The 23,058-nt window shown below is 34.9% G+C and overlaps 1 protein-coding gene across 4 annotated transcripts in view; it reads right to left on the bottom strand.

Annotated features, from left to right (window-relative positions):
* LRFN5 (leucine rich repeat and fibronectin type III domain containing 5) overlaps window positions 1-23,058 on the bottom strand; it is a 306,102-nt gene that overhangs the window by 8,559 nt on the left and 274,485 nt on the right. For 3 of the 4 annotated variants that reach the window (XM_054449284.2, XM_054449283.2, XM_054449285.2), the window contains 2 exons: window positions 7,667-9,071; window positions 4,022-4,734 (listed from right to left, as the gene is read on the bottom strand). In XM_054449284.2, the coding sequence (XP_054305259.1) occupies window positions 4,022-4,734; window positions 7,667-9,051 (2,098 nt within the window). In that variant the 5' untranslated portion in view covers window positions 9,052-9,071. Of the gene's footprint in view, window positions 1-4,021; window positions 4,735-7,233; window positions 7,338-7,666; window positions 9,072-23,058 lie in introns of those variants that run through there. The other variant, XM_063651578.1, reaches the window with a different exon arrangement.

Below are 23,058 nucleotides of genomic sequence, written 5' to 3'. Positions count from 1 at the left end.
AATTGAAGAGAAAATACATTACAAAACTAAACGAAAAAGATGTCTGGAGGCAAATGGATCACATTTATGTTTTTTAATTGTTTATAAATTTGTGGAGAAAGTATGCATCTTTCAAAGATTAGACTTGTTATGTTTAGAGATTTCTTAAAATGGTTCAAAACTTATATTCCAAAATTTTAAGTAAAATATATCTACAAAGCAGGTAAAAACCCACTGTTTTAAAGCATGAAACAACTTACTGAGACCCCCACTGACTCCTTTAATAGTTAGAAAAAAAAAAGGGAAACAAATTGGCCACAGTTTGAGTGTTACTGTGTCTAATTTATTTATTCATTTATTTACTTTTTTTTTTTCTTCTCTTTTGAGACAGAGTCTCTCTCTGTCACCCAGGCTGGAGTGCAGTGGTGGGATGTCAGTTCATTGCCACCTCCACCTCCCGGGCTCAAGCAATTTTCCCACCTCAGCCTCCTGAGTAGCTGGACTACAGATTCCTACCACACCCCCAGCTAATTTTTTTGTGTTTTTCCTAGTGACAGGGTTTCACCACGTTGGCCTGGCTGGTCTCGAACTCCTGACCTCAAGTGATCTGCCCATCTCGGGCCTCCAGAGTGCTGGGATTACAGTGTGAGCCACTGTGCCCGGCCACTGTGTCTACTTTAAATTGCTGTATTTAATCTTTTTATGTATTTATATATTTGTAGACTAACATAAATAATATCCATCAAACTGAAATATACTGCTTCTTAAAATTTGGGGCCACTTTAGATGCTTCATTATCCCTTTATGACACTACTGTAATAATAATTTTATATTTTCAATTGGGGGACAATTATTCAAAAGGGACAAAAATAATGCAGGAACACAATTTTAAAAAAAGTTTGAAGTAAACATCGTTAATACATGCATAACAGGAAACACATTATTTTGTTTGTTCTCACATTGAACAACCTGAAACTATAATGTAAAATGACAAAAATAAAAGAAAAATAAAAACGAGGAAGCAAAAATAATATATATGTATATATAATCTTCATATAGTCAGAAACAACAAACAGCAAACCACATGCTTCAGATCACATATATATGACTGTTTAAATGAGAAATAAAATATAAATGACAGAAAGCAAAACAAGAAAAGGACAGAGAATTTGTTGCTTATGGTAATATAATATTTAGATCACAAATCTGTATTGTACTAACTAATGAAAATTCTTATTTCCACACCTTACTCCATGGCCATATTTATCTATTCATTTACTCATTTATTCATCTAAGCAACAATTATGTTTCAGACATCATGATAGGTAATATTATTCCCAACTTTTCTGTAGACTTACTTTTCAGTCACTTCACACTGCAATTACTTTAAGCAAAAATTTCTTCATATGTTTATAAACAAATACAAAAAAAATTTATTTTTTTGACCTTCTTGATAAGCCAGTCTTTTGTTAATCTCTCAAAATATAGACTTTTTGGCGGGCAAAATCTCAGGCCAGATACTCACCTTTCTATCATTTTTAAGAACAAGTGTTCAAGCATTTGGTTTAAATATTGTAAAAATGATCGTATTAAAAATATATTAAATCACATTAAATTATTTTCAATGGTGTTAGTCAAACAAAATAAATCTCATATGATTAAATATGGAATTTTAAATGTCTATGAGAAATGAAAGATATTTAATCAAACTTTATTAGAAACATAAGTAGGCAATTGATTTTTAAAAATACTGGAAAATACTAAGTTCATCAGTAACTCACAGTACATATGTTAACCTTGCTAATGTTGCATGATTTCAGAGCATCCTTATCTTTGATCACAGCCTTCATAATCCCAGAAAGTCTTTGAAGAGTAATTTCTTTAAGTCTTGAAAGCTTTTGTATGTTCAATATTTTTAATATTATGCTGATAACTCTAAGAAGGGAAAAAGTAGCATGCTTCTGCAAATCAACACCTATTGAGGAACTATGCAATTGATGTTAATTAAAAATATTTAGTTGGAATTAGAGCATTACTACATTAATAGTACTGAAAATATATTTCACTCTGAGTGCTGCTTTTGATTTCGCAAACTGCGACCACATGTGACCTCATCTATTCCTTACAAGAAATAAATAACTGGGCAGTGAAGGATAATTAGACTCTGCAAATGTGAAAAGTAAACTTTTTAGAAAGAGAATCAGGGCAGAGAAGGGATTTAGCAAACACCTAAAATAAAAAAGCCCATTGGATAATTATTTTCAACACTGGCACTGAAAGTAATCTCTAACTACTTTAATCTTACATACTATTGAATGGCATCATGATACATTGTGTATGAGAAGATGTGGCTTTGTCAAGTTAACAGTAACTGAAATTGTTGTATATGCTTCTATCAGAAGGAAATTAACGATTCCACATTCCTCACTTGTGTCTTAAGTGGTATTTCAAGTGATCTGAAAAAGTTAATAAACTTTTACTGTGTGTTTAACTTACTCCCAAAGAGTACTTGACATAAGATAGTAAAGTACCTATCTTATGATATTATGGCTAAAATGTCATTTCTTTTGTGCAAAGCAATGGGTCAGTTCTAACGTGAGCCTTATTCTCAAAACAAAACAAAATAAAACCTCTTTGATGGTAACCTGTTTACAGATCTTTAATAAAACACCATCAAATTATTATATAATTTTTAAAGGAGTGAATAGAAACATTTATCTATAGATCTTAATTTCAGTACATTTCTAATAATTCCACATTATCCAGGAGCAATATTAGTTTCTACTAAATTTAAAATCCTGTTTTAAAAAATTATGTATTCTCGCTAAGCGGCATGATTTCTAGTTAAATTTATCACAGTTTTTGGTTAAAATAGCAAATGCATTTACTTTAAAAGGAAAACATTCAAATGCAAAAACTATGGTGCAAATGGAAAAAAAATCCACTATCTGCTTAATGAGCCATGACTTTATATGACTTATAAATATGAGAACACCATTAGAAGTTCTTAAATTTTACTTGGTGATAAAAATAAACACCCCTTTGATAAAGGCAGTCTTGTATGTTTGTCTCCCTCTTTATCTTGCATTAAGAACAACATAAAACTCATTCATTCAGAAAATGTGTATTAAATGAATGAAAAAATCTTCATATGCCCATGTAGATGCATAGGAATTTGTAGCCTGTGCTTTAAAACTGATTAGATTTTTCATAAATGCAAAATAAATTGCACTTTCTTCTCCTTTCCACTGAAAAAGGTGTGTCATGGAGGAGAAATATCTTACAACCATTAAGGCACCTGCACCAAGGATGTTGTTTAGAAGTGAACTAATTTTAACATTAACTCGGTATACTAATTGAATATTTTATTTTAAATAATTTAGCAACATGAAGTTGTTCTCTACAACATTTCCCTAAAAACAAAGGAAACACTATTACCATTGAAAGAAAATATACAGTCTACTTATTAAAAATATCAATTACCCATAGGTGGCCCTTTGTAAAATTAGAGAAATATCATTTTTTATGCAATACTTTTTTCTACAACAATTTTCATTTTTTTAATCTGCTGTTGCTAGTCCTAGGAGCTGGTCCTAGAATAGGGAAAGGCACTGCTGCTATGTCATGCTTGTTCCCTTATCCATTTTATTTATGTTTCCTTCCAGTATACATATACATACATACATATATATAGTTATATATGTATATATATACTGTACCTGAGAAGGTTGATTTATACACAGCATTGGAATTGCAAATTCCAATCTTCTATGTGAGTTCTCAAAATGATTTTTCATGAAAACGAAATTATAAATTACACAGAGCTTTCCAGTAGTCCCTCAGAATTTGAGAGTTGCCTTTCCACTATGACCATCAGAACAGTCAGACTGAATAAACATCACATTCATAGACATGCTTCTTTTAGAAAACGGTCCACATGTGTTCGGCGAGTTAATATAACAATAGTATTCCTTTAATTCTCCATTGAGGGAGTACTTGTGCCTCGCTCTGGATCTCTCAGCAGGCAAAGTGATAAACTTACTTGGCTTTATATGTGCTCTTTTAGATGTGGGCCCCTCTGTGACAGAATCGGGAGGTCGGCTAGCTAACTGCAAGGCAGTTGAGTTGTTCCTGTTAGTGTTTTGGGACTCAACATTTGTGAGGGCTTCACTCTGTGGTTCGGTACTTGGCTTTGTGCCAGTCTTTCTTTTCTGCTTTTGGGACACAGAAGCGCTTGAAGTCCAGGAAGGAGGCAAAGCAGAGGTAGTGGTAGAGGAGTCCTGACTCGAACAAGTTTCTGAAGATTGAATCACATTGTCACTGGCAGCTTTACAACACTGGGCATTCTCTTCGTGTCCCATAGCTTGTTTGGACACGGACTGGGGCAGCGTTACACCACAGCCTTGTATTTGAGCCCCGTTAGTTTGAGAATAAACATTGCTAACCTTGGTGACCTTGTGTTGCCCATTATTGTTGCAAACCTTATACCGGATCATCAGAATAATGATGAATACCAGCACAGATGCTACAATGATTCCACCAATAATAATAATCATGGTGCCTCCCAAAAACTGGGACTGCATGAAATGGCAACGCACATAATCCTGTTCCGTGGTAAACTGGATGCAACCCACGACTCTTGTGGCAGTGAGGGAAGTGATGCCATCATCATATATGGCCAAGACACACAAGTCATACATAGTTCCAGCCGCCAGATTATTGACCAGAAAAGTTTTGCTCGTAGGAGGTATCATTCTGAGGGACAATGGAATTTGTGTTAATATTAATAACAAAACAAAACATATACACAGAAAGTCATTGTGACTTTAGTTTGGTGTCATTTTAGTATTCATTAAGATAAGTACATTTATAACATATGAATTATTGAAAAATGATCTAATCTCATATTTACCGAGTTAAAATGGCTAAAAGTCCTTGTCAGCATCTGCACTATATTGATCATGCCTACCCCAAGCCTTCTCAAGCTTACTAATTACATTGCTTAGCAAAGGAGAACTCCTAATAAAAAACACTGCTAAAAAATCATTGATGACAAATTACTTTTGAAAGGTGTGACTGTGACATTATCTGACTGCTAAACAAATCCATTTAGCACTTACAATACCTCTATGACTAAAAGCAAATTTGAAGGAAGGGAAAATGTTGACAATCACATTAGAAATCAAAATAGATACACATTTTAGAACATCTATTTTCCATTTCAGAAAAACGAAATGGCACCCAGTCAATATATATTTAATAACTAAGATTATTACTAAGATTAAAGTATTTTGTTTACAAATATAATCCTTTTTTAATGAAGTCAACACTTGGACCGCATTATGTTTTCATCTATACAAGAGGATAATGAAAACATACAAGTAATATTATCCTAGAAACATGAACAAGGCAAGGGTATTGACCAGAGCATAAATCCCTCATCCCGTTGTATGCAAATTTCCATCAGAGCACAATTTATAAAGTGCAAGAGTTGAGGCAGTGCCTAAATCTAATATCATCTAATTCCAGTGATAGTTTCACTGCGGTGGCTCATGCCTGTAATCCCAGCACTTTGGGAGGCTGAGGCGGGTGGATCAGCTGAGGTCAGGAGTTTGAGACCAGCCTGACCGATATGGTGAAACACCGTCTCTAATAAAAATATAAAAATTAGCTGGGAGTGGTGGCGGGCACCTGCAGTCCCAGCTACTGGGCAGGCTGAGACAGGAGAATTGCTTGAACCCAGGAGGCAGAGGTTGCAGTGAGCCGAGATCGTGTCACTTCACTCAAGCCTGGGAGACACAGCGAGACCTTATCTCAAAATAAATAAATAAATTAAAGAGTTTATAGACATCTCTGAATCTACTACATTCTAAAAGTCTTTTGTTGATGTCTATTTTCTTCTGTTCTTTCAGTTGCAACTGAATATGACCTAATTTATAATTCAATAACAGGCATTACTAAGCATTTTGTATACATTAAAATTTAATCTTTACAATGACCTTATGAGACAGGCATTATCACTATTTTACAAATGACAAAAAGGGTCAGGGATTGAAGAAATTTCCTCAAGATTAAACAGAATTTTACTTGTCATTGCAGGATGAAAATCCTGGAATTTGGAAAATAAAATCTGGCTTATTTCACAGAGCTAATGTTTAAAATATATAGAATATGAATATCCAATAGCTATAAAAAAGTGTGGGGTGGGGAGGGGTTTTTGTCATTGACAGTAGTCCGTGGGTTATGTGAAGAGCCTGGTATGACAAGAGCAAATTACTTTAAGTTAATATATAGGTATCATAGTCCATGTCCCCATATATTTAGTGATGAAGGGATATTAGAGACCTTTAGTCTAATTTCTCCCTTGTAATGAGGAGGAATTGAAACTCAGCCATGTAGAATCCTGCTCTGAGCTGATCACATGGCTAGCTAGGATAGGTTTAATTTTGCCTACTAGTCCACGCTTTAAAAAAAAATTACTCTCATTTCCATACAGGAATGAAAATCAATTATATTGAATAATTCACCTGGGTACATAGGAACTGATCCGATCTGATTTCTGAATATCTTAAACAACATATATATATAGAGAGAGAGACATATATATGTAGACATATATATATGGCTTTGAAATATCTATATATGTGTGTGTGTATATATATATACACACATGTATATATACATGTGTATACATACACACATATACATACACACATATGTGTGTACATATATATATACATATATATATATATATAATGCAAAGCCATGGTTTTGCATCAATTCCCAGGGCATAGTAAGTCTCTCACAAGTGAAATTATATGAAAGGGTAAAAATATGTCTCTTTAACTTAAAATTGGACAAGATGTGACTATAAATCAATGAGGCTGAACTTTAGAAAAACATACCAGAAATTCTTTAGTAGGTGCAAATTCTCCATCATCATCCTTACTTGGATATTACATACCTAATTCCAGTGACACTTTCACTGCTCAAATTATTTATAAGTTTTCTTTTTGGAACTGTCTTAGAACCAGTACACATGAGACAACACAACCACACAGACACACGCACACACACTCCTTAATCACTCAAAGAATCAGTCTCATTATTTTATAGTTACATCCTATTTTTGACCAAAAATGGCAATACCCATCTTGATCACCCACCTTATTCACAAGACTTGACTCCAAATGGCTTTTGCTTGTTTCCAAAATTCAAATTCACCCTCAAAAGACGAAGATTTGCCACCACTGAGGATATTCAAAATAGTATGACGAAGGTTCTAAAGATAATTCCAAAAGTGCTTTGAGCAATGGCAGCATCATTGGGATAATGGTATAGCCTCCCAACGTGGCTTCCTTGAAGGAAAGAACACTCATGTGGATGTGTAAGTTCTGGTATGTTTTTGAATTTTTATAATAAATCAGTGTTGTTCTCTGATAGTCACATCTCTTAGATGAGGGGGAAAAAAGTAAGTAAGCATAATATTAAATAGAAATCAAACTCTCTAAAAAAATACCATTCAAAATATCTCCCCACTTGTATTACCACCTTTTTCAAAGCTTACGCTATGCACTTTTAAATACAACACAGAACAGCACTGCCAATTAAAAAAAATCAGTAGTACATTAACAAGTTCTACACTAAGATGCATGGTAAGTATACAAATTTGCTTAATTTTTCTTACCTGTAAACAAGGGTGTCATCATAAGTACCATTGTACTGGATTTGAAACATACGTATTCCAGGGATATTTCTTTGAAAATTAAATTTAAGTAGTGCCGTTGATGATGTAGCTTCTGCCACCACAATTTTATCTTGACTCAATTTAGTATCACCATTACTACTGCTTGTGTTAGAACCTGACTTGGTAGAAGTTGAGATATCTGAAGAACCAGGATCAGGCTCATGGATATGGTTTGTACTATTTAGTAAGTGAGGGAGCTTAATTATATGAAGATCCACTATTTGTGTTGCTTCCCCAGCAGGATTGGAAGCAATGCAGGTAAAAGCACCTGTATCCTTTACAGTTGTGATAAGAATGTCAAGTGTTCCGTTATCATACACCAGAGATCTTGTTGCATTTGAAATAAGCTTCCCTTCAGGAGAAATCCAGTGAATTGCAGGCTCAGGGTCTCCCCTGGCTTTGCACCTCAGTGTTGCCCTTTGTCCCTCCAGGACTCTCATCTCATGTGTATGACGAGTAATGAGAGGAGGCTCACACAAAAACTCTTCTTCAGGAATTGACCAAAAGTAGCGGCCAGTTAAAAGTGGAGGAGAAGCACAGGTCTCTAAGTCATCTTCTCTGGACAGACGCCTCAACCACAACAATTCACAATTGCAATGCAAGGGGTTTCCACCAAAACTTAATGCAAAAGTGGATGGGCTTATGATTCCTGAGGTTGCTAGTACCTGAGCTCGCTGAAAGAGAGGGTCAGGTGGTAGCTTCTGCAATTTATTTGATGTCACGTCTAACCGAGTCATCTTGTGCAAATGGGAGAAGGTCCCCTTAGGAATGTTATCAATCATATTGTGATCCAAACTAAGGGTATGCAAGCTAACCATCTTCTCAACAGCATCCCAAGGAATGGTTTCTAGATTATTATAGGACAGATCCAGCTCCTCAAGGGCGAAGACATCATCAAACGCTGTAGAGGAAATTAAAGTCAGCTGATTGTTGTTCAGTATCAAATGATGAAGATTGGAAAGACCACTGAACATATCATTTGTAATTTTAGTCAATCTGTTGCTATTCAAATGCAAAGCCCTCAAATTTCGTAGGTCAGCGAAAGCATGAGGTGTAATAAAACTTATTGTATTCCTGGATAGAGTCAGGTCCACCAAGCTGGTCATATTGGCAAAATCTTTCCTTTTAATATTTGTAACAAAATTGTCTGCCAACCGCAGTTCCACAGTTCTTCTGTCAATGTTTGGTGGAACAAATAAAAGCCCTTTCTTGGCACAAAGGGTTGCAAGATTAGGAGACAAAATCTGACAGACACAACGCTTTGGACAGATCTGAGCTTTCACTGCTATGCCAATGAAAAACAGATAAAAAAGAATTTTTTCCATTGTAGATCAGATTTAAGAGCCTGTAACAGAAGACACAAAATAGAATGTTAGCATCCAATGATTTCATTCATATTCATATTCCTACTAGAATAATATTTATATGCAATCTAGAATAGAGAAATAATTTCACTTGGTTGCTTAACAAGTATACATATTTATTCTGTAGTAAAGGCTATAATGGGCACTAGGGATGAATAATACACCATTGATAGTTTCATGGGATTTAAAATCAAGTAGGAAAAACAAAGCAGTCAAAAGTTTATTATAACTCTGCAAATTAAGCGCCATTTTTTAAGCATGTCCAGGGTACTCCATGGGTGAACCAAAAGAGATATACAGCCGAGACTGTAGACCTGGGGGTTCAGGAAAACATACCCTAGACCCTGAAGGACATCTTGTTACATAAAAATATTTAAAAAATTAGAGGCCTATTTGAAGATTTGTAAGTAGGTCAATTCAGTAGCCTAAACAGAAACAATAAAAAACAATATTTGTTAGCTTGCAGCATGACCTTTGAAGATAACAAATTCTTGATTAATTTTTTTCATCTTTACAAACTATCTTGACATAGATCAACCTTCACTTTTTTTTTTTTTTTTTTGAGACGAGCCTTGCTTTGTTGCCCAGGCTGGAGTGCAGTGGCGTGATCTTGGCTCACCGGCAACTTCCACCTCCAGGGTTCAAGCGATCACCGTTCAGCCCCCCTGAGTAGCTAACATTACAGGCGCCCACCACCATGCCCAGCTAACTTTTGTATTTTTAGTAGAGACAGGGTTTGTCATGTTGGGCAGGCTGGTTTCGAACTCCTGACCTCAGGTGATCTGCCCACCTCAGCCTCCCAAAGTGCTGAGATTACAGGCATGAGCCACTGTGCCCGGCCAATCTTCACATCCTAACTGAAAATACAAAGATCTTATTCTCAAAAATAACAGGGTTGAATGTTTATCACAATAGCTCCGAGTTCCCTAAATATTAAAATATTTTATTGGTTAAAAATGTGGATTTTTAAAGATAATTTCTGGGAAGCAGCCATCAGTGCTTTCACGTAACAGTATGTTCAACAAGATATTATATTCTGTTTTCCTTCTTTTAAAATCTTAACGAATATATATTTATCCAAATTTAATTTTAAACAAACACTTTGACAATTTTCATTTTTCTGTTTGATCTTGAGTATATGCTATTGAAATCAATTCTCAAAAATAAAAATAATAGCATATATTTGATTAAAAGTTCTCATATGTTGCATCAGGTTTTCTTTTTTTTTGTTTCTTTTTTTTTTTTTTTTAAACAAAGTTTTTCTCTGTCACCCAAGCTGGAGGCTGGAGTACAGTGGTGCAATCACGGCTCACTGCAGTTTCGACCTCCTCATCTCAAATGATCCTACCACTTCAGCCTTCTGAGTAGATGGGACTACAGATAAGTGCCACCACCCTAGGGTAATTTTTTTTTTTTTTTTTTTTTGTAGAGACAGGGATTAAACTCCTGGGCTCAAGCAATCCTCCTGCCTCAGCCTCCCAAAGTGCTGCAAGTACAGGCATGAGCTACCTTACTCAGCCCATTGCATGAAGTTTTAAAAATCATGAGTGAAAATAGCTGCAGAAAATCATACATATTCTCATTTTCATATAAATATGAAATCATCCTGGAAATATCATGCCTAGTTTTCCAATTAAAGCATATTCTATGACTTTTAATTATTTAATGTCTTTTGTAGGGTAAAAGCCCCTGATAGCAATAATTTAAACATATACTTAGAATGACCCCAGACTGAAGATGCACCTGAATGTGTGTCCTGAGCTAGGGAATCCAGGAGTGGCCAATCCAGAGATTCATTCCTTGTCTATGAGAAACATCTGAGCCCCCAACCTGTCCAATGGAACATGGGCTGTACAGGGGATTGATGCCCTGAAATTTGGGTTAAATGGAGGCTGCCAGGTGGAGATCGTTAAGGGGCGGGTGTTAAATGCTATATAAGTTGCAGGCAGTTGTGGTTTTCCTGACCAGCCTGCCACCACTGGACTGTGCTTAAGGCAGATATGCAGTCCAGCCTGCGACCACTGGACTCTTCCCTGTGTGTAATCCCCTAATCAAACCCCATATCTCACTTGCTGGCTCTGGGTCTCTTCTTCTGCCTTTTGAACCTGGATCCTTCCCTACTGAGGTTAAAAGGTGTCCAGCACAACACCTATTTGATGCCATATGAAATGTTGATCTAGTTAATAAAAATGATCATTACCAACAAATAAAGATAGAATCTTCTGTTTATTACTAACCGGTATTAAACTAGCCTTTCCAAAATAAGCATTAACAAAATTACAAAAATACTTTAAAAAATTACAAAAATATATAAAACAACAAGTTTTAGACTTTGGAAATGAATAAATACAGAACTGTGATCCTTGAGATAGTGAGTTAAAAATTAATTCTATAATTACCCCCGGAGACATCTTCCAAATCACAGCGCAAGAAGGGGAAAGAAGGCAAAGTATGAACAGTCTTGTTAAACTGAAAAGACAAAGATTGGAGAGCAGAGAGTCTCAGGTGGCTTGAATCTGTGGGGCAGTGTACTGGCAAAAAGAGAGTTATTGAAGAAGAGCTCTGGTAATCTATGTAAGTGGAGGCAGGGTAATAGGTACAAACCATGCTGTAATACTGATAAAAAGGGATGAAAGAAAGGGAACAAAAATCCAATGACCTGTGGAATGATGTTAAGAAGTCAAACATATACGTAATTGCACTATCAGAAGAATGCTGTTAGGCAGAAATATATTTAAAGAAATAAAAGCAAACAATTTGTTGAATGTTATTTAAAAAAAATCTATGAATCCAAGCTCAACACAATGAAACCATACCAAGACACATCATCGTCAAATTGCAGCTAACCAAAGGAAAAATAATCTTAAATATAGGTATAGAAATAAGACAGATTACAATAAGGTAAGGTAAACAAAATAAAAGTAACTGCTGACTCCTCACTGACTTCTCATCATAAATAAAGTGAGATGGAAGATAATGAAAAACATCTTTAAAGTGCTCCATGAAGAAAGGAAAACCTAGCAACCTAGGTAGGATTATACTTTTATAAAAGATGAAAACAAGGTAAGAAATTTTAAGAGAAACAGTTTCTTCACCAGCAAACCTGCACTTATATGAAAATGTAAAGGATAGTGTCTTTAGGCTGAAGGAAAATTATATATGATGGAAGAAACTTGAAACTTTATAAATGGCTAAAGAACAACAGAAATGATACATCTGTAGATATGTATGCAATATTTTTATTGCATTTTAAAGTGTTTATAAATAGTATTTCTCGAATAAATATAGAAAGTAATAAGAAACCATCACTGTCACCCTAAACAAACAAAATAAGCTGGATAAGCTATAAATCATATTTTTAAAAATAGTAACATTATAACCTTTGGAATACAAAGAAACTTAAAGAATCTAACTTCCAGAGGCGGCAGTCCTTGATAAAAGGAGGGAAATGGCGGGGGGTGGTGACTCAAGCCTGTCATCCCAGCACTTTGGGAAGCCAAGGAGGGGCAGACGACGTGGTCAGGAGTTCGAGACCATCCTGGCCAATATGGTGAAACCCCGTCTGTACTAAAAATACAAAAATTAGCCGGGCATGGTGGCACACACCTGTAGTCCCAGTTATTGGGGAAGCTCAGGCAGGAGAATGGCGTGAACCTGGGAGGTGGAGGTTGCAGTAAGGAGAGATCATGCCGTTACACTCCAGCCTGGGTGACAGAGCAAGACTCCATCTCAAAAAAAAAAAAAAAAAAAAAAAAGAGGAAATACATAGCTGTTGCTCTACTTCCCCCACCAACAAAAAAGAAATTAGGACATCGTATCTATCTGACATAACTTGGGATAAAACGAATCCTGCCTACATTTTACCAAACTTTTAAGAAAGCATTTGTGGTTCAATATAACAAAATAGAATCCACAAGAGCCCCAATAGCAGCTCTTGTTAATGAGAAAACATTAACACCTATCTCATTCTCATTACCTTCAATGAGTAACAGGAATATTATCTTAAAAATATGGGAATACAAAGACACATGCACATGTATGTTTATTGCGGCACTATTCACAATAGCAAAGACTTGGAACCAACCCAAATGTCCAACAATGATAGACTGGATTAAGAAAATGTGGCACATATACACCATGGAATACTATGCAGCCATAAAAAATGATGAGTTCATGTCCTTTGTAGGGACATGGATGAAATTGGAAATCATCATTCTCAGTAAACTATCGCAAGGACAAAAAACCAAACACCGCATGTTCTCACTCATAGATGGGAATTGAACAATGAGAACACATGGACACAGGAAGGGGAACATCACACTCTGGGGACTGTTGTGGGGTGGGGGGAGGGGGGAGGGATAGCATCAGGAGATCTACCTAATGCTAAATGGCGAGTTAATGGATGCAGCACACCAGCATGGCACATGCATACATATGTAACTAACCTGCACATTGTGCACATGTACCCTACAACTTAAAGTAAAAAAAAAAAAAAAAAAAAGATTAAAAAAATATATATGGGAATATATGGGAATAGAAAGAGGGTAGAGATAATTTCTCTCAGATACGCCTTATTTTCAGATGAGAAAAAAATTGAGGAAGGAAAGGAAAATTGAAAGAAATATTTCAGGCCACCTTGCTTTTCAGCTTGGAAAGAATGGGAAAGATGCAGAGGAACTAGAAGAAAAATACAGTCCCTCAGGGATTTCAACTATCATGACTGAGAGAGGGGTGGGAGAGCTCAGTCCCCTTCATCTCCATACAAATACTTCTGATTTTAACCACAAAATGCCTACGGTGACATTGGGCAGCTGAAAAATCCTTCCTAGAGCTTCCTAGAGGATATTTCCACCTTCATAGACTACGGGGTAGCTGCAGCCAAAAGAAAAAAACAAATGCTAGGGGTGAGATTTGAGATCAAAAAATTCTCCTAGGCCACCAACAAATCTAGCCCCAGAGCTATAAAGCAGGGTGGTGAGGCCTCCAGAAATTTGGATATCAAAAGATTCATCTGTAAAATAGAGATAGATATCCAAAACCACTATACGGCACAGATCTCAGGTCTTACTAAATAGGAAATTCCCAAACATGTAAGAATTCACATAAAAACTTGAAGAAGCAAGAAAAAGTGACCAACATTTAAAAGGAAGTGATTAATAGAAGCAGATCCAGAGACACCCCAGATATTACAATTGCCACAGGGAGTATAAAATTACTATAATAAAAATTCTAACGTGTCCACAGGAAAAGATGGATATCATGCATGATTTGATGGGAAATTTTAGCAGATACGTGAAAAACAATTTTTAAATGTATATGATCTAAAATATAACAATATCTTCAAAACAGAAGATTGGGCACAGCAGAAGAAAGTATAAACGTAATTGAAGATAAATTAATAGAAAAAAACCTAAATTCAGATTTTAAAAACCTGAAAGAACAGAACAAAAAGTATTAGATCTGAGGGAAAAATATTTGAATGATTAATATTATCAGAATTTTAATCCCTTTCAGAAAGAAAGGGAGAATGGGGCAGAATAAATAGTAGAAGTAAAAATATCTGAAAAGATTCCAGAGTTGATGACATTGATAATATAAAAAGACCAATGCAGCAGATAAACACATGGACACAAAATAACAAATGGCTGAAAACTAAATATAAAGATAAAAATTTATTAAAAGAAGCAGAGAAAAAGGTATTGCATATTTGGAGAATAACTGTATAATTTACAACTGAATTCTCATCATAATTAAGGTCAAAAGAAAATGAAATAATATATTTAAAATTTATAAAGAAAAAAAGAAAAAATCCTATACTCTAGAATTTTATATCCAATAAAGGTATCCTTCAAAATGCATAAAAAGGTATTCACAGCTAGGCAAAATCTAAGAAAAATTTACCTCAGATATTCTGTACAAGATATAACAACAGCAGTTCACCAGTATAGAAGGAAAAGAGAAATAATGAACCCACTGGGAAAATAGAAAATCATTGCCAAGGTAGTAGACTTAATCTGAAACTACATCAAAAACTTCAAACACGAATGGGATGTAAAAGTTAAAGGCAAAGGTTTTTATCTTGCCTAAAATAACCAGACCATCCATGAAGCATTTAGAAAAATACACGTTGAAAATAAAGATATGAACAACTAAAAGTAAAAGGCTGAAAAAGATATGTCATTAAAACACTGAACATAAAAAGTTGATGTGGCTATAAATTAGAAAAAGGCAAACAGTATATGAGAGATAAATATGGGCATTTTATAGAGAAAAAGGATCAATTGATCAAGAAACCACAAAAACACTGAATGCACATGGACTCAGCAAAAGATCTTCAAAATACATGAAATGACACATGACAGAAAAAAGGGAATTTTTTTTTAAATCCACAGTTACGATTAGAGATACGAACTCTTCTCTTTCACTATTAATTGAAATAATAAGCTGACAAAAAAGAGACAGCAGTAGCTATAAAAGATTTACACAGCACTATCAACCAACCTGACCTAATTTATAATTATAAAATGCAACTTCAATAAATAGAGAATACACATTCTTTCCAGATTCTCATGGAACTTTAGCAAGACTATTAAATTGAAATGAAATTAAAATTAAATTAAATTAACTAATTAAATGAAATTAATTTAATTGAAATTAAAGTATAACAATTTATGGTATAAAAAATAGTGTATTTGAATTGTTATGGTAATTCAGAATAAATATATTATTAAAAAGAAAACATGGTTTAACATCAGTTATCTAAGCTTGATACCTAAGAAGCTAAAAAATAAATATAAAAGAGAGTAAATAGAAGAAATGAAACTATTAAAATGAGCAGAAATTTATAAAATAGAAATCAGACCAAAAAATAGAAAAAATACATAAAGTCAAAAGCTGTTTTTTAGAAAACATTGAGGGCCGGGCGCCGTGGCTCACGTCTGTAATCCCAGCACTTTGGGAGTCCAAGGCGGGCAGATCACGAGGTCAGGAGATCGAGACCATCCTGGCTAATACGGTGAAACCCCATCTCTACTAAAAATACAAGAAATTATCCAGGCGTGATGGCGGGTGCCTGTAGTCCCAGCTACTGGGGATGCTGAGGCAGGAGAATGGCGTGAACCTAGGAGGCAGAGCTTGCCGTGAGCCGACATTAGATCTTGCCACTGCAATCCAGCCTGGGCAACAGAGTGAGACTCTGTCAACAAAAAAAAAAGAAAAAAAAAAAAAAAAAAAGGAAAAATTGATCCCTGCAAGATAATTAAGAAAAAATGAGAGAAACCAAAAATTGCCAATGAGAAGAATAAGAAAATACAAAATCCCCTGTCATGCCAATACATATACTCAATAAATCAGATGAAATGGACAAATTCATTGAAAAACGCAAATTACCAAACTACTAATAGAAGAAAATGTATAGACAACAAGATACATAGAAAATATAAACAATATCACATTTGTTAAGGAAACTGAATTCAAAATCAAAATCCTCTTATAAAGGTAATTCCAGATCAAGGTGGATATTTGTATGTCCACATATCTATCATAATATAAATATATAGTATATCAGTTACGTATACAATTTAAACATGTAATATATAATTTTATATATAACAATATAAATACACATATATAGAAAGAGAGAGAGAGAACTAGAAAGAAGGAAGACAAGGAGAAGATGAGGAAAGAAAATGTGGTATTTGTGAGTAGTTGGGAATCCGGGTAAAGGGTATACAGAAATTCTTCATGCTATTGTTGCCACTTTTCAGTAATTGTGAGTAGGTGATTAAATTTTTTTAAAAAAGGAAATAGTGATTTTTCATTATGTTTCTAAATATTTGCTCCAAAGGAAGAATAATATACAAAAGGGCACATTATCTGTAGTTAATCAAAACTTAATCATATTTTAGGAACATAAATCTTCTTAACTTTGTCATATATGTTCAAAGAGGTGATTCTATTGCAACTTAAATTATATTTCCTATTTCATAGCTTGATTTACTTTTTATCATCAGGCAACATATATACACATACGGTAATTTAGAAAGTAAGAGTAAGTGTAGAATAAAATCTGGACTACTCCCTTAAGTCTATTTTCTGCTTGAGACCTCTAAGTAATGAAAAAAAAATCATATAAATTGTGATTCATGACTTTTCCCAAGTTATTTGGACAAGATGAAGATTTCAAAGTTTATTAAAAAATACGAGGTAAGATCTCATGTAAAGAAGCATAGTTTTCATTTCCTACAAGTTCACAAACTGATCCTTGACATATTTATTATATTAATACATAACCACTTTTTAAAAATCAATGTAAATGGAAAGTCAGAATAGCTTTCATGCTTTTCTGGAATTAATAATTTAAAAATTCATAAATATAAAACATACTATCTATGTTTTTAATCTAGTTAAGTAAAGCCATTTCAAGCACGATCTGTCTATTTCTCCAAATAGTTAAATGTAAGCAACACAGACAGGTTTTTGTTAAATATTTGAGTGGAATTGTAATTCAGCAAATAGTGATGCAGTTGCAGCTCTTTAGATAATATTTACATATCTCTTTATTATATGTTATTTGAAGCAAATTCTGTTCAAAGAAGAGTCTATTACACACAAACTGAAAAATGATTTTCCATTACTACATCCATCTTTCTGTCATGGCTATTACATAACATATGCTCAAGAGTATCAGTACTTATTTGGAAACCAGGATGGAATATAAAAGCAAATTTAGATTTTACAACCAACTGAGAGTAAAGCCTGTTCTCTGCAAAAACCAATATGGTAGCAATTTATATGTTGAGTTAAAGGAAAGCTATTGGGCTCCTCCATAGCTACCTTGCCATCATTCAGTAGAATGCTGTTAATTCAATTAGTGCCCCTTTGTCTCAACTAATGTCTGGGGACAAATGTTAATGTCTGTTGATATTGATGAGATTTTGCAGGATGTGTTAAATGGCTACAGTATTGTAAAGGATATTTTATAATATAGCTTAGATACTGAAATGCCTTTAATAGTTTTATTTCAAATATTTTAGGTTTTCTGTCTAACTTTTTTTCTAGAGAGACTATAAATGCTAACATTTTAACTGCATTCTCCATTAAAATACATACTAATAATATTATTATTGAGCCTCTAAAATTCAGGCCTCAAAATATGATATATATAACCTGGAACAATTACATTTTGGGATTTGATTATAATAGTCACTAGTAATATGGCTAAGTACATTGAATGTAATAAATTCTTAAAATTCACCCATGCATCAATTTATTTATCCTTTCATTAATATTTTCGGGAAGATATGTTTAGCAACTGCAACATACACAAGGTGTATTGCTGGAATCTACCAAACTTAGAAAGTTAGGATCTGTGTAAAACAGGTATATAAACAAAATAGATGGCCAACTATGAAAATGCTGACTTATTATACTTTGATATTTAAATTTGCATAGTCCTAATGGGTTTCTGAGTTCTTAATATAGTATCCTGTAATTTTTGTTCTCAACATGTGCGTGTGTGTATATATATATATATATATATACACACACGCACATACACACATGCACATGTATTTTTACCATGAAATAAATTTACATAAACATTATTTACATAAATTAACTACAGATAAGACACCAATTACACAAAACAAATAATTTTAAAAATAATAATTGTCCTTTATTGAAGATAGGTAAACACAAAGTAAGTAATAATTTCTTCATTTTATAGATAAGGAAACAGAATTTGTCATGATCATGTCTTCTCTAACTTGTGCCTTCTCTAACTTGTAGATATGCAACATTCCAGATATTCATTGCTTTCTAAAACTGAGGTGAAGGCTGCATAAAAAGATGTTTTATGTCATTTTGAAAATGTATTAGCAGGGCATAGTATTCTGCACCCGTAATCCCAGGTACTCAAGAGCCTGAAGCTGCTGAGCTTGTGCAACTATATTGCACAACTGCATATAATTTATTCCCATTGTATATGATAAAATTGAATTTAGGAAACGTAAGCGATACTCTCACAGTCGTATAGAAAGTAAACAAAAGGTAGTTTTAAGAGAGAGAGAGAGAGAGATCTATTTCCCAAAGCCATGTTCTTCCTAGTATGTTAGATTGCTAGTGGTAAATATTATTTATATTGTGTTTTTCTGATTATGTAGCACTTTCATATAAAGGATTTTTAATTCTCACATTGTAAACAATGATACTTTACATTCATCATGTCATTTACTCGTTTATTTTCTTTGTCTGTCTTTACAATTAAATTACATTTTAAAGGTGCTAGCAGATTATTGTGGCTGTTAACCAAAAAGTGATTTCGACAAGTGTCTCAATTGATAGAGGTTTATTTAGCCAAAGTTTGAGGATGCTTCGGGTAAAAACACAAGGCATAGGAGCATCTGTATTGTGCACTTTTCCCAAGAAGGTTTTGGAAACTTCAGTATTTAAAGGAGAAAGAGCAAGCAGGAAGGATAAAAGAGAAGGCAGGTAGGTAGTAAGGCAAATGGTCACATTCTTGTGAGACTCTGATTAGTGCTCAGTAAACCTATATTCTACAGGTGAAAGGGAGTAAAAGAAAAAGACAATTGGCCGGGCGCAGTGGCTCACGCCTGTAATCCCAGCACTTTGGGAGGCCGAGGCGGGTGGATCACGAGGTCAGGAGATTGAGACCATCCTGGCTAACACGGAGAAACCCCGTCTCTACTAAAAATACAAAAAAAAAAAAATTAGCCAGGCATGGTGGCGGGCGCCTGTAGTCCCAGATACTCGCGAGGCTGAGGCAAGAGAATGACGTGAACCCGGGAGGCGGAGCTTGCAGTGAGCCGAGATCGCACCACTGCACTCTAGCCCGGGTGACAGAGCGAGACTCCGTCTCAAAAAAAAAAAAAAGAAAGAAAGAAAAAGACAATTATGCATTCCTCTGGTGCTCAGTGTATCTACATTTTACATAAAATATAGGAAACATCAACAAATAGAATAGAGAAAAAGTCAATTACGTATTCTTCTCTGGTAGGTGGAGAAATGATTTCTGGTCTGCTCTTGTCCTGCACCTGTGAAGATAAGCTAGTAATTGACATAGTCGGAGTGAGATTAAACAGAACTTGGATTTAGTGCTAGGTTACAGAGGGGGATATCTCCCTTACATGTATACATATGTATCTTTCAGGTTATATATGTATCCTGAAAGATTTAGGAGCTTACAGGGAATTTCCTCATGAGCAATTTGTGAGGGAGGCCAGCTGGGTAAATACGTGGCCTATAGTGGGAACCTGATTTATGTATGAAGTCAGGACACAGGGTTATGAAATAACAACTCTCTTTTGGGGAACAGAAGGAAGACAGTATTACATGACTCAGTTTCCAACCTTAACTTTCCCTTTGGCATTGTGAGTTTGGGATCCTAAAGACTCTATTTTCTTTCACACAGTAAAGACATCAGAACAACTTGGAAGGCAATCAAAATGACACACTTAACTATAGTCATTCATTTTTCTTTGGTAAGTGAAAACATGAGTGAAGTCACCCAAATATTTTAATTCAGAATGCTAAGTTTTCTTTTAAGTGTATAAATTCCACCTCATACAAGAGAGAGTGATTTCTATATGTAAAGAAATCTCAGTATTCTTTAATTGGTATGGCTTGAGTTGTCACCTATCTTGCCTACTCAGAAATCTCCCTACAGAGACTCTATGTGATATTGGGAACCCATGGATCCTACCAGTAAATACTACTAGGAACTGTGAAGGTAAATGTGTTCTTTCTTGCAGAAAATTGCTTGGGGAGAAAAAGCAGCCTAGAAAAGGCTAGTGCTAAGAGGCTGTGAAGATTCCCTACAGTGCTGGAACAACAGGAGTCTGGAGTTGAGTCAGCTGGCGCAGGTGGCAATGGTTCCCTAAAATGAATTTTTGTTGATCATGAGCATTTCCTATGCATGTGCAGAAATAAGTAGGAAATATTTGGGAAAGGGGAGTGATGTGTGTAGAAAAGAGGGAGATAATTCATATATAAAACTTCAATTAATTAAAACAGTAGTACCTCCAGGAGATAAGTACAATTAATCTGGGGAGTAGATAGTTATTTGTTGATATTGTTTGACTTTGTCCCCACCCAAATCTCATCTAAATTTGTAGTACCTACAATCCCTATGTGTCATGGGAGGGAACCAGTTGGGGGGTAACTGAATCATAGGGGTGGTTACCCTCATGCTGTTCTTGTGACAGCGAGTGAGTTCTCATGAGATCGGCTGATTTTATAAGGGGCTTTTTCTCCTTTTGCTCAGCACTTCTTTCTGCCACCATGTGAAGAAGGACATGTTTTCTTCTCCTTTCACAATGATTGTAAGTTCCCTGAGGCCTTTCCAGCTCCGCTAAACTGCGAGTCAATTAAACCTCCTTTCTTTATAAATTACCCAATCTTGGGTATGTCTTTATTAGCAGTGTGAGAATTGACTAATATATTCATTTAGATAAATAATTTGATTATCCACTTTGTTTGTGAAAGGTACATTCCCCAGGGCATTGCTTTTGTAGGTACAATAAAACAAGGCTAGACAAATTCCTCTACTTGATAAAGTGCATTGTAAGGAAGAGGAGAAAGGACCCAAGAAAGTATAGCAAAGAACAATATTCTATATAAAATGTGGGTAGGCATGTGGCTTCAGATAAATAAGCAGAGTTGTTACCTTTCAGTTACAGAGTATATTGTTGCTGTGATATTGCCCTGTTGCTCCCTATCAATGTCAAACCTGAAGATGTTTGCCTCAACATATCTGTGCCTTTTGGAAAGCATCAGAGTAAAAAGATCTTGAGTTCCACATCATTGATTAATGAGGAATCTGAATCTCAGTGAAGGCCTGAAAACATTATTAGGTATCTAAGATTCCAATCTGAATTTAATGCACAGTTCTCTTTCTACTGCATCTCATTGCAGGATAATTAGGCTTCAATGGTCACAGGAATTAGGAAAGATTCACACACTGAACATTGCCACAAATGTGAAATGCAATGAAATCATCATGCTGCTACCTCAGCACAGTAGATGACCCCTGTTTCTTCCAATATAGCAGCCTCTTTCCTGGAATTCACGTTGATTTATGACAACTTGAAAGGACATAAAAAAGGTTATAACACAAATTTGAATGTTATTAATTGGTGTTTGAAATCTAATAAATGATGTATTACTTTATCCAGTTTTTCCTTGAAATTCTGAAAGGTGAATCTTTGAGCTATAGAGATGTCAAACTATCCACTGTATTTCAGTTTTCCTAGGGTATTTAACATTTCTTGTAACTGTAGTCCCTGTGGTTATATTGGCTCTGTTGTGCTGTTGCCATGGCAATTAAAGAAACACAGTAGTAAAGCAATGCAGAAAGAATGATGATCAGTATGGAGATGCTGTATGACAGAATTCAGGCATCTAGAAATATGGAAGATTCTTCAGGAAATAATTTCTCTTCATATTATTGTGGGCATTGAGGTAGCCTAGTTATCTCTATCAGAAAATCAAATCGAATAGCTGAGTCTCTGTGAACATGAAAAATGGGAGAAGAAAGGCATACACACATACAGAAGGAAGAAAAGTGAATTTACTGAGGGTATAAATACTAAGTATGTGTGCGGGTGGAAAGTTCCGGCAGTACTCCTACAGAAATATTTTGACAAACTAACACCATATGGAAGATTTTATATCACTGAACGCAATGTCTCTCTCTCCTTCTCTCTCTCTCTCTCTCTCTCTCTGTCTCTATCTCTCTCTCTTTCTCCTTTCTCTTTCTCTCTCTTCTGTCTTAGGAAAATGGAGGGTTAAGAATATTTAGTACATTTTATTGTATTTTGGGAAGTGCACTCTGCTCTTCTACCCCTAAAGAAAAATTTAAGAAAGCTCTGCATTGATTGTGTTTCTGTGATTTGAGTTCGTGTTTCCTTCAAATCCTGCACTATGCCTGAAAATAGGATCAAGATGCAG

This window comes from Pongo pygmaeus, chromosome 15, assembly GCF_028885625.2.
Source record: "Pongo pygmaeus isolate AG05252 chromosome 15, NHGRI_mPonPyg2-v2.0_pri, whole genome shotgun sequence".
Taxonomy (NCBI): Eukaryota; Metazoa; Chordata; class Mammalia; order Primates; family Hominidae; genus Pongo; species Pongo pygmaeus.
Note: the sequence above shows the minus strand (reverse complement) of the source record. Positions and strands in the feature narration are given on the sequence as shown.